The sequence below is a fragment of the Silene latifolia genome, chromosome 7 (assembly GCF_048544455.1).
Source record: "Silene latifolia isolate original U9 population chromosome 7, ASM4854445v1, whole genome shotgun sequence".
NCBI lineage: Eukaryota > Viridiplantae > Streptophyta > Magnoliopsida > Caryophyllales > Caryophyllaceae > Silene > Silene latifolia.
The window spans coordinates 24,937,524-24,949,528 of record NC_133532.1 but is presented as its reverse complement, the minus strand read 5'-3'; the positions used below and the strand labels follow the sequence as shown (position 1 = coordinate 24,949,528).

The 12,005-nt window shown below is 38.1% G+C and overlaps 1 protein-coding gene across 1 annotated transcript; it reads right to left on the bottom strand.

The window, feature by feature from the left end:
* Nucleotides 1-3,676: 3,676 nt before the first annotated feature.
* Nucleotides 3,677-6,052, bottom strand: LOC141591989 (CRIB domain-containing protein RIC7-like). Its single transcript, XM_074412520.1, has 5 exons — nt 5,774-6,052; nt 5,285-5,423; nt 5,075-5,178; nt 4,896-4,983; nt 3,677-4,357 (listed from the first exon to the last, which is right to left on the bottom strand). Exons 2-5 carry the CDS (start codon nt 5,340-5,342, stop codon nt 3,930-3,932), a joined length of 678 nt encoding a protein of 225 aa, XP_074268621.1. The 5' UTR covers nt 5,343-5,423; nt 5,774-6,052; the 3' UTR covers nt 3,677-3,929.
* Nucleotides 6,053-12,005: the final 5,953 nt, after the last annotated feature.

Genomic DNA, 12,005 nt, shown 5'->3' with positions numbered 1-12,005 from the left:
TCTCAGGCCGTGACCTATTAATGTCACGGCGTCCTTCGTCTACGTTGTCCGGCGGCTCCTCCTTTCTCGGGTGCCCACTTCACCGTGGCCTACCCGGTGTCTTGTGATAGTCCTCCACCTTTATGGCTCGGTCGGCCATCTTTCTCGCGAGTCTAGGTTGAGGTCCTCGCACTTGATGAGCTCATTTTTGAACTCGCCTTTCGGCAGCCTTTCATCGGTCGAAGGCCGACAGCGATTCGGTGTTCGGCTCACGAATCTGCCGAACCTTAGCGTCGAATCTCTTTACGTAGCTCCGAGGGACTCGTCCTCCCCGTCGGATAGTCAGGAGATCTGATGTCTCCACGGCCCTTCGCTTGTTGCAAGCGTACTGGGCTATGAAATTGTCTCTTAGGTCGGCATAACAGTACACCGAGCCATTAGGTAGCCCCTTGTACCAACTCTGAGCCATCCCATGCAGGGTCGTTGGGAAGACTCGGCACCACACCTCATCGGGTTGCTCCCACGCCGACATGTACGACTCGAAAGCCTCGGCATGGTCGGTCGGGTCGCTATCCCCTTTGTATGATATGGGCGGCAGCTTCAGTTTGGTCGGCACCGGGACTTCGAGGACAAAGGCATTGAGGGGCTGTCTGACCACGTGCCGAATGACACGCGGCGATCGGCTCCTCGTAACCCTAGTCCGGCTTCTCTCCCCGTGGCGGGAAGGGCTTCTTGTTGTCCGACTTTGGAGAGTCGGCCTTCTTTCTTCATTTCTTCGGGGGTGGCCTCGTTGTTGCCGCGGCGACGCTGTCCTCCCGCGAGTGGGGGAAGGACTTTGGTCTGCCACTGGCACCACGGGCACCGCCGGCGTCCTTGCATGCCCAGCTCCTTGTAGACCTGGCAAAATCAACCCGACCCGATTGACCCGACCCGAAAAGGATGACCCGAGACCCGAAATCGACCCGAATTGTTGAACCCGAATGACACCCGAAGCCCGAAGTGACCCGACCCGACCCGAAAATGACCCGAGCTTTCATGGACCCGTAACAGACCCGACCCGAAATGACCAATCCGAAACCACTCAACCCGAAAATGACCCGACAAAATATAACTTTAATTGACCCTAATACACTTGAAATGCCTCTCTTCTCTTAATCTTTGACCCGAAAATGGCCTGACCCGAATTAACCCGACCCGCTTGACCCGAAACACACCCGACCAACAAACCCGAAATAGACCAGAACCAAATAAATCGACCCGATCCGAACTAACCCGAAAATTTGAGAAACCCAAAATGTCCCGACCCAAACTGGCCCGACCCGAATCCGACCCGGTTGACCCGTTTGCCAGGTCTAGCTCCTTGTAATACTCCGGTCAATTTGGTCGGAGTCACTTTGTGGGCCCTGGTCACCAGTGGAGGTGCTGCCGCCCCTGTCGCCGTGACAGGGGTAACCGGCGTACCCCCCATCAGGTCCAGGAATAGCTTCAGTTTGGCTGCATCGACCACATGTCCCATGATAGTGACTTGGCCGGTCGGCAACGGTGTTTCTGGCTCTCTTGGCATCCCGTACTTCACCGGCTCAATCACTCGGCCGGTGGGGGACTGCCCGATCTCAGAATTAGGGAATGTCTCATCCCGGTAGAATTCAGTTTCAACACCACAAGTTCTGGCTGTTTTGACATCTTCTTAGCTCTTTGAATGGTTTTTTTTTTTTTTTTGTAAGGTAGGTGACTAGCTTTTAGTATCTAATCCCCACAGACGGCGCCAATTGTTCCGGGTGTAATTTCGGAGCAGTGTTTTGTGACCACGTAAGCTTGTGGAAAGATGTCGTTGCTTGTCTCTTCCTTTCACTCTTTCCTGTTTAAGATGAACAAACTGAGGGCTCGGCTTGGTACCGAGCGTACTCACTCCGACGCTCAAGTCAGTAAACTGAAAGAGATAAGTTGTATGTTACTTGGCAAAGTATATTGTAGAGAGATAAGGGAGTTTATACCAATTTGTGAGATGTTTAGGTTATATTTCGGATCCTTTTCTTAATGAGAGAAGTGGAGTATTTATAGACTTTCACCTTTTGTCACGTAGTGGCCAAGTGGCCAAGTGGCCAAGTGGCAGAGCAGGTGGAAAGACTGTTCTACCCTCGGCCGAGGGACCCATGGCAGGCCGGCTGGCTTGGTTGACTCCATGCCGAGGGGACTGGATGTGAGTACGCGGATATGCCTCCCGGCTGGCTAGTTGCCTAGCCGAGACCCAAGTGACAAGCCGACAGGCTGCATCGGTTAGGCTGTCTAATACGTTGACTTGTTGTCTTTTGGCTTTGACCTTGCTCAGTATGTTGACTCGGTCAGCGGGTGCAGAATATGCCCCATCACTTTTTTTTTTTAAAAAAAAGGAAAATATTACATAACTGCGAACCAGTCGACGTTTTGACATGTTTTTATTATATATTTATTTCTGTTATTTTTGTGTAAATATGATACTGTGAAGTACATTTTGGAAACAAATATAATTACTTGGCTGCTTTATTGGCAGCAAAGAGCAAAAATGTTGCAGAATTTCGGACACGCGAAATACAAGAGAAAGGCCAAGATATTCTGGAGTAGTTTGTACCATTTATTGTCCCACAAGATAAACTATATGTATCTCGGTCATTTGTTTACATTTGCTTTTAACATAAAGATCAAAAAAGGAGGAGAACCATTTGTAACAATTGCTATTGGATGTCAAATGAATCAAAATCTACAAGGATGATCAAAGTACTTACATCAAAAGCATTCTCGAAATAGAAAGGTAAATAAATGACTAAGACACCTAGTAGTAGAAAGCGTTAACAAGTTCCCGAGACGGAGGGAGTAACTATTAATAGGTGTTTGGAAAATCTTTGTTGCATCCTTAATAAATCCAAGTTAATTAACTTCCCAATTTTGATATAGGTATCAATCACAAATTTTTATTCAAGACCGGTATATATGTGTTGAGTTTAAGACGGGTCAAGTAATTAGATTAAAACAAAAGCAGAATGCATAGGAAAAAACAACAGATTTGTCGTATATACACGAATGGGATGATATTTAACCCGCTTTAATGTTAAGATGGATAAGGGTGACTAACTGTTGATCAATTAATGTATTAGAGAATAGAGATGATGCTATTTAACTACGAACATAAAACTAAGCAAAGTTGTGCGGAGTATGTTTTCCTTGTAAACGTTACATCATATGATCAAGGTTTATCTACTGTTTTAGATGCTTATAGTTCTACGGAGCACAAATTCTCATTTAAGACTATATAATCCATCTTAAGTTTAACACGGGTTAAGTATCATACCACTTGTGTAAATATAAGACAAATATATTATTATTTTTCTCTATGCATTCTTATATACACAAGTGTTATTTATGTATTTGACTCGTCTTAAATTTAACACGGATAGTACCATTTTAAAGGAGACTTACCGTCTACAGAGTACATCACAAGTTGGATAGGAAAATGAGTTAGCGCCATCGGATAACGCCCAACCTCAATGCCACCCTCTCACATGTAATAAGTGAGAACCCCATAATAATTGTGGAATAGTACATGCTCTATAATTCAATTTGAAACTCAAATTCAGCTATGTAGCTAGTACTCAATTATTCACTACTAGAACAGACACCGTTCACTTACAGTTAAAATAAACATAACAAGAAGCCAGGATTAAAAAGACATGTTCCTTCCGAAAATTCAACATTGAATTGGATAAATCATACTACGAAAATAAATCCAAATACAGTAAACAAAAAGAAGCCGCAAATTCCTCACTAAGACGCTGATTTTGTTGGCTTTGCTAATCATCTATTAATTACTGACCATGACCTTCATTAACAATCAATCATACATTTGATTGGCATTCAATTTTTTGCTAGTGAGGAACTAAGCTCCGATCCCTCCCCTCGAAAAATGTCGTGTTTGTTCATTCTTCCTTCACCTCGTCTTCCTTTAGAGACGTCAAGGCCGAACTTGGAGCTCCATCATCAATATACTTAGTAATAGACCCGTCATCTGATTTATGTCTAGACCCATGTCTCGAACCTTTCTCTTTTGACTTAGAAGTGGATGATCGAACTGACCCATCCTCGCTATCCTTGGACTTTTTTCTTCGAGATTTTTTAGGTATGTTGGGAAGACTTTGGGAAGACGATTCCCCTCCTCGAGGGCTATTGGTACTTTGATCCTTTTGTTTGGAACGTCTCCTTGATGACCTTGTCTTTTGAGTCGGACTTCCAAGTGGGGAGTCTGTTGATCCTATGCTGTCGACTGATGGTTGTCGTCTTGATGACTTTGGTAAGGATGGTAAGTCTCGGCCTGGAGAGTCTCTTACGCTTTTCTTGGTCGTCGAGTCTGTTATAACAAACCATGGATGATCCAAATAATAGATTACGACAAAAACTTGTGTAAGACGATTTAACTTTAAAAAGCTTGAATCTCTTTGTGCCTTTTTGATTGTTAACTCTCTTACAACAAACAAATGTAATCAAGACAAAATTCCATTTGGAAATTACGTGATGGGATTCAAAATTTAGGGAAAACCCGAAAGGATCAAAATTGGAAAGTCGTCTCAAAATCTTAAAAATTCGTCATGGCCCTATTTGGCATAACTTGTTAATGATGTTTGGTAATCAACCGTTTCAGATTAACAAATTGTTTATTTTTTTATGTAAAATGACTAACATGGACTTGGATTAATTATTGGCAACCGTGATAAAATGTCAATTTAAATATTCTCTAATCTACTGATAGAATATGCTGGTAGGAGCAGCATCCTAACGTAAAACAATCTTATTTAAAACCCGTCATATGATCCCAATTAGAAATGGCATTTATCTAACGAGTAACGAATTTGCATGATTGATCGAGTGAGAGATAGAGAAACACGAACCTTGTGAACCCCAATCGGCCTCTTCGACATTCCTATTGGTGTCTCCATTAGATGAAGCATTTCCTGGAGTTGATTTGAAATCATCCATCTATCAACCAGAAAATATAAATGTTCAATTAATATTGCATTATTTAGACATATAAAATAACAATATCGAAATTCAGTATCACCCAACGTACCCAGCTTGGAGAAGTTACGGATGGACCGTCCCATCCAATATGAGCTACATGCTTTACATCTGTAGGAAACCCTATTTGTATCTCCTTCTCTTCCTCCCCCTCCTCTAGGAACAATAACATAACAATCGTAATTAATTTTACGTACTATTCGAATTTGATTATCTTTTGATAATTAATTAACAATATTACAATGACATTTGTGAGACGTACCAAAAATCTGAGAAATGTATCTAAGCCCCTTCAATAGGCCCTTCATGTTTTTGCTCATAACCTAAATATACTTATATATTCGATTATAGTTTTGTTTGTTTGATGATCTACTCGGTCTTCAATCGCCCACATTCATAACCTAAATTCCAAATGAAGCAAAATTTCATTAACCAGAGAAATTTAAGCTATAATAATTAGTTAACTTGATCGAGTCACATGTATCATAGGCCAGTCTCAATTATAAAACCGCCTCACAATGAAAAATATGATTTTGTCACGATTTTAACCTAGATCATGAAATACAGTCTTTCATGACTTTGATTGCTGAACTAGCTGACATCTGTCATTAATAAAAATATTCATGACATGCAATTTCCGTTGTTTGAGTAGGCTTTTAAACTGTGTTAGCTGAACTAGCTGACATCTGCCATTAATAAAAATATTCACGACTCGAGCTTAATAATAACATAATTCGAAAATAATGCAAACCTTAATGGAAGATGTGAGCATATATCAACCATGATCATGTAACATAGCAATTAATAAAAGGAGGCTTGTTAAAATGAGAGGGCCTATGTTTGGTTCTTGAACAACACTAATTTGGAGGAGGTTGTAGAGAATTAACGAGAAAGGGATTATCGTATCGTAATTAACTTTTTATTAAGCCGAGACGAGGTTAATTAGTTTTAAGCAAAATGGCAATTATTTTGAACAAAAAAAAAATAAAAAGAAAGAGAATTAACGGAGGCCGAAGCTTTCGTTAATTAGATGGGCAAGGCTAATGTGTTCTTGCTAATAAACCCTTAATGGAGGCCATTCAATGGTCGTAATTTTAGCATTGTTTTGAAAATACACACATTTTTTTGACGATCTATTTTAAGGCCACTTTTACCAAGTCGTTGATTGATTTAGATAGTTTAATATTACCCTCTTAATTTGCATAATTTGTGGATAATTTATAGCCAATAATCACATTTTTTAAGAGTTAGTAATACGATAAAATAGAATCGCTTGATTTTCTTATTTTATTCCTAAATTAAAAAAAAATACATAACTTGTAACAAGACTCCATAATTAATGTTTTATACCTAATATTCCGTGTTTATAATTTACGTTGTTTGGTAACATTGGCTAAAAAGTAGCTGAAATTGAAAAGATAGCTAAAACCAGAAAATGTACTTGAAAATTAGAAACTAATAAGGTAGCATTGTTAATTTTGTTTTAAAAAAATATCGTTATTATATACCGATTATTATTTATATCTACTAAAGCTGTAATATAAACGTGAAGGAATGACATTGATAATATAGTAAGATAAGATATGTGTTGTTATAAATAACTTATGTATATGTTAAATTTAAAAAATTTCAAAAAAAAAAAAAAAAACTAACCAAAATTTAAAATGTTTAAATAGTATGAAGCAGAGATAAATCTTAGTTAAACGGTAAGAAAAAAAATATAAATAAATTATTCGTAAGTGAATTTGTCATAAATAAAATGTTTGGATACTAGCTAAAGATATATCTGATTTTTGTATTAAATGACCTAAAAGTACATAATAGGTATTAAATATTGTAAAATAAATGCATAAAAAAGATAAATAAAATAAATAAATATGGTTTTTGATATACCTAACTAGTTTTGTGACCCGTGAAAATCACGGGTTTGACTTTTTTTTGTTGTTTTGTTTTCGGTGTATTGCTCGTGAAAATGTTTTTTGGCTTTTTCTGTACTTTCTTTTTTACTTGGAGATATATTATAGTTAGGGTATTTTGAAATTTTGTGATATGAGTCAAAAGTATGTAATGAGGAATGACACCAAAACTCCTAAATCTGTATGATGGTTTGATTTGTCTTAATGACAACCCTTAAGTTAGTATTCCATTTTAATATTAAACTTACTTAAGCGGAACAAAAATACTTGGTATATTTGAAATAAAAGTTAAAAAGAATAAAATATTAATTGTTTACACCTCGACATTTCACGTTTAGATCCTTGGTAAGTAACTCTGAAAATAAACAAAAATAAATTAGAATCCAATTAAATAGAGTGTAAAAGACTAAACAAAAGTATGCAAATAATAAATTATAGGTGAATGGAAGTCCCCCGCCTTTTTGTGGTCTTATTTATAATCTTGGATTATATGACTTTTACTGATATATCTCTTGAGTTATCGGTTATAATTGATCTAAATAAACCCTCCTAGTGCTAATGATAATGAGAGTTATTGAAATTAAACTTTAATGAATTATAATGAGTTGATGTAAACATCATTTTAATGAGTTAATTTAACCAATTTTTATTTTTTGTCTTTTTAGTTGCCAAGATCATTAACGATAATGGAGTAATGAAAAATTTAATGCATATTTCTTAGAGAGTTTTTTAAGGTTCTTACATAGTAATTTATTTAACCAATTTTTATTTTTTGTCTTTAAAGTTACCAAAATCATTACTCATGTACTTATGAAAATTTTAGTGCATATTTATCTTTATTTTGTCTTTTTAGTTACCAAGATCATTAGTCATAGTTATGAAAAATTTAGTGCATATTTATATTAGAAAATTTATAAAGATTCTTAAATGATCACTTAGTTAGAGTAAGATGATGTCACTTGATACTTAAGGAATTACTCAAAATAGCATTTTTATGTTATTGTATAGATAATAATAATAATAATAATAATAATAATAATAGTAATAGTAATAGTAATAGTAATAGTAATAGTAATAGTAATAGTAATAGTAATAGTAATAGTAATAGTAATAGTAATAGTAATAGTAATAGTAATAGTAATAGTAATAGTAATAATAAAAATAGTAATAGTAATAGTAATAATAAGGATAAAAATTTATGAATGAATGGATTATAAAAATGTCACGTGAATTAAAATTAAATGATTTAGGTAACCTTTTGATTGTATATTCGTTTTGTTACTCGTGCAATGCATGGGATAAACATACATTTTCTTACTAAAATTTACACGTGCTTCTTAATACTCAAAAGTGAATAATAATATTTAATTAAACTAAATGTACAGCAAATTATTGCACAAATCAAGATATATTAGTATAGTAGTACAAGACAATAATTACACATTGTGTTTGAAACATAAATAGTTTGATCTACGAAATTAAATATGAGAAAGTGAAAAAAAATTACCCTAATATGAACAAAATAGTTATCCAAAATCTATTATACAAACTTTACAACTCATTGTCATTTGACATAAAGTACATTTTTTTGTCTTTATCTACTAATAAAATGATACATCAATAATTTATTAGTTTATACCTTAAGTTTTATCTTTAGTTTTCACTTTAGTCTTGTGCCTTTTGATTATCTTCTTTCTTCAAACTACTTGCATAAGACTCTACCATATCTACATTCACGTGCCTTTGATGATGTTGTAGAGTTGATACACATGTTTTATTGATCAAAGAGAAAACATCAACATGACGAACATTTAACAAAAGAATCAAAATATTCTCACATGTAGGCCATTTAAATTAACCCAGATGAAAAGTATAAATTCCAATATAAAGCAAACGATTCATAAGAACGAATAACATAAAAAATTAAAATACTTAATCATACTACAAAACAACAACAATAACAATTTCATATAAGTGATGTAATTCATTTTTATATACCATACATTCATACTCACCATAATCAAATATAATATTCAACCATGAAATATAGTATGTAATTTGAAAATTTATGATCAATGGATATTAAATGGAGGATTAGTGAATGAAAACTATTAGTTTTATACCCATTATACAACCATTACTTTTAAACTTTTCATTTTACTTTTCATTTATTTCGTGAGTTATGAGTATTATTAAATAAGATTATACAACCATTGATTCTCATTTTTCATATTCTTTTTCATTTATTTTGTGAGTTATGAGTATTAATAAATAAGATTAACCTAATTCTAGCCATGCACCCTACACATTCTTGTAAAGAACAAATTGTGCATGCATTGGCCTTCCCTTCCCCTCCTACCCGGTTCTACCTAGAAAAGAACAAGGAGTTCTTTTGCTTATTTTAATTATTATTCACAATATGTATTGGTGTGTAATAATTTTATTCATTCACTTCATTATATAATTTTTAGAGAGATAAAAATTACATTCTTCCTCACCTCTTCTCCTACCCGGTTTTAGGAGCAAAACCAAACAATTTTTTGGTTCAATTTTTCACTAGATTAATATTATACTAGCTCAAATAATATTAATTAGATTAAGAGTTAGCTTTGGGTATTATTCCTAAGGAAAGATCCTACACTTGGATCTTGTTCTTCCATTAAAGGAAAGCTCAAGAACAAAAGAAAAAGGAGATTTCTTTTGTGCCCTCTTTGAACCGAAATTTCAATGTAAGGATATGATTTCTTCTCTATTTTATTATATTGTTTGCATGCATAAAATCCGTATTTAATTTTATGAAAAATTAATTTCGACATATATGAGTATGTTAGAGTGTATATAGATCTTCATTTCCTTCAGGTTGGTCGGTTAAGACCGTCACGGGATGTGCGTCGAAGTAAGGTTTCAGTTTCCTTGCGGCAACGACGACAGCAAAGGCTGCCTTTTCAATCAGCGGGTAATTTCTTTCGGCGGGCAACAATGTATGGCTGACAAAGTAGATTGGGTGTTGCTGTTTGTCTTCTTCTCTGATGATCACGATCGCGACCGTGGCCGAGGTAATCGCTATGTATAGATATAGCGTCTCCCCAAAGATCGGCACAGACGGGGTTGGGAGAGTTTGAAGAGGAGCTTTCAGTTGCCTGAAAGCTGTGCTCTGTTCCTCCCCCCAGCTGAAGTCTTTATTTCCCTTCAACACTTTGAAGAATGGGGTACTCTTGTCGGCTGACCGGGAGATGAAACGGGCGAGAGCCGCCATCCTCCCGGTCAACATCATAACCTCTTTTCGATTCCTCGGCTCCGGCAGGTCCAGTATTGCTTGGACTTTTTCTGGATTGGCATCAATTCCCCTGGCGCTGACAAGCACGCCGAGGAACTTACCTGACCGGACACCGAAGTTGCATTTCATTGGGTTAAGTTTCATCTTGTATTTCCTTAGTGAACAAAATGTCTCGTGTAAATCGGCTAAGTGCTCGCTGTCAGACTTGCTTTTTACAATAGCATCGTCGACGTAAGCCTCAATGTTTCGCCCTTTTTTATTTTGGAACACTTTGTCCACCAGTCTTGTGTAAGTTGCGCCGGCGTTTTTCAAACCGAACGGCATCATTTTATACATGTATGTGCCGTTGCCGATGATGAATGTGCACTTAGGCATGTCTTCTTCGGCCATGAATACCTGATGATACCCTGAGAAGGCGTCCAGCAGGCTCAGCATAGTGTAGCCTGCCGTGGCGTCAATTAAACTATCTATTCGAGGCAAGGGATAGCAATCTTTGGGGCACGCTTTATTAAGATTGGTAAAATCTACACACATCCTCCACGCCCCCGATGATTTCTTCACCATTACAACATTAGCTAACCACTCAGGATAAGTACAAGGCATGATAAAGCCCGCCGCTAGTAATTTATCTACCTCGGCTTTGATGGCCTCATCCTTCTCGGCTGAGGAGTTCCTCATCTTCTGCTTGACAGGGCGAGCGGTGGAGAGTACGTTCAGCTTGTGAACAATTACCTCCCGGCTCACGCCTGGCATCTCGGCTGCTGAGTAAGCGAAGACGTCTTTACTCTTCCTCAGCAGGTCTAGGAGAGCGGCCCTGAATTTTGGCTCCAGGTTGACACCGAAACGATTCACGGTGCGCCCGGGTCAATTTCCACTTCTTCGGTCTCCGCTCCTTCGACCATGCCGACAGTGGCATCCATGAGGTCGCCCTCCTGTTGTAAGGATGGGCTTTTCCCCTTCTTCGACTTCTTCGCCACTTTGAGGGATTGCATGTTGCACCCTCCGCGGATATTTGGACGTTGACTACTTCGTCTTTTTCGTCCTTTGAGACGAGTTTATGCGCTTCCCCCCGGTCCGAGACATACATCAGTGTCAGGGCCCGGATGGACATTACTGCATCGGCCTCGCTCAGAGTGACTCGGCCTATGAGAACGTTGTAGGCGGACGAGCCGTCAATGACCACGAACTCAAATAGGACATTCTTAGCCGCATTCCCCTCGCCGAACATCACCGGCAGTCTGATTGACCCCAGGGGTACCAGGCCGGCCCCGGAAAAACTGTACAATGAATTGGTGCAGGGGCTCAAGTCCTCAATCTTCAGACCGAGATTGAAAAAGCACTCCCTGAACATAATGTTCGTGTAGGCGCCTGTGTCAATCAGGCACCTCTTGACCAGGTGGTTGGCTATGTCCAAGTGGACTACAAGTGGGTCGCTGTGCGGGGCGATGACTCCCTCGTAGTCCTTCTTCCCAATAGTCATATCGGGGATGTTGGAAGCGGGGATCGCTGTTTTGGGCATAAAGTTGATGGCCTGATATAGCTCGTTCAGGTGCCGTTTGTGCCCATGAGCGGACCCACCGTTCTCGTTGCCCCCGATGACAACATGGATTACTCCTATCCGTTCAAAGACGGATTTTTTATTTGAGCCGCCGGTATTAGTCTTTTGGCCTCCGGCAACATATTTGCTGAGGCTCCCCTTCCGGATCAGCTCTTCAATGACATTCTTCAGATGCCGGCAGTTGTCAGTTAAGTGACCGGTGTGGCCGTGGTACTCACAGTACTGGCTCGTG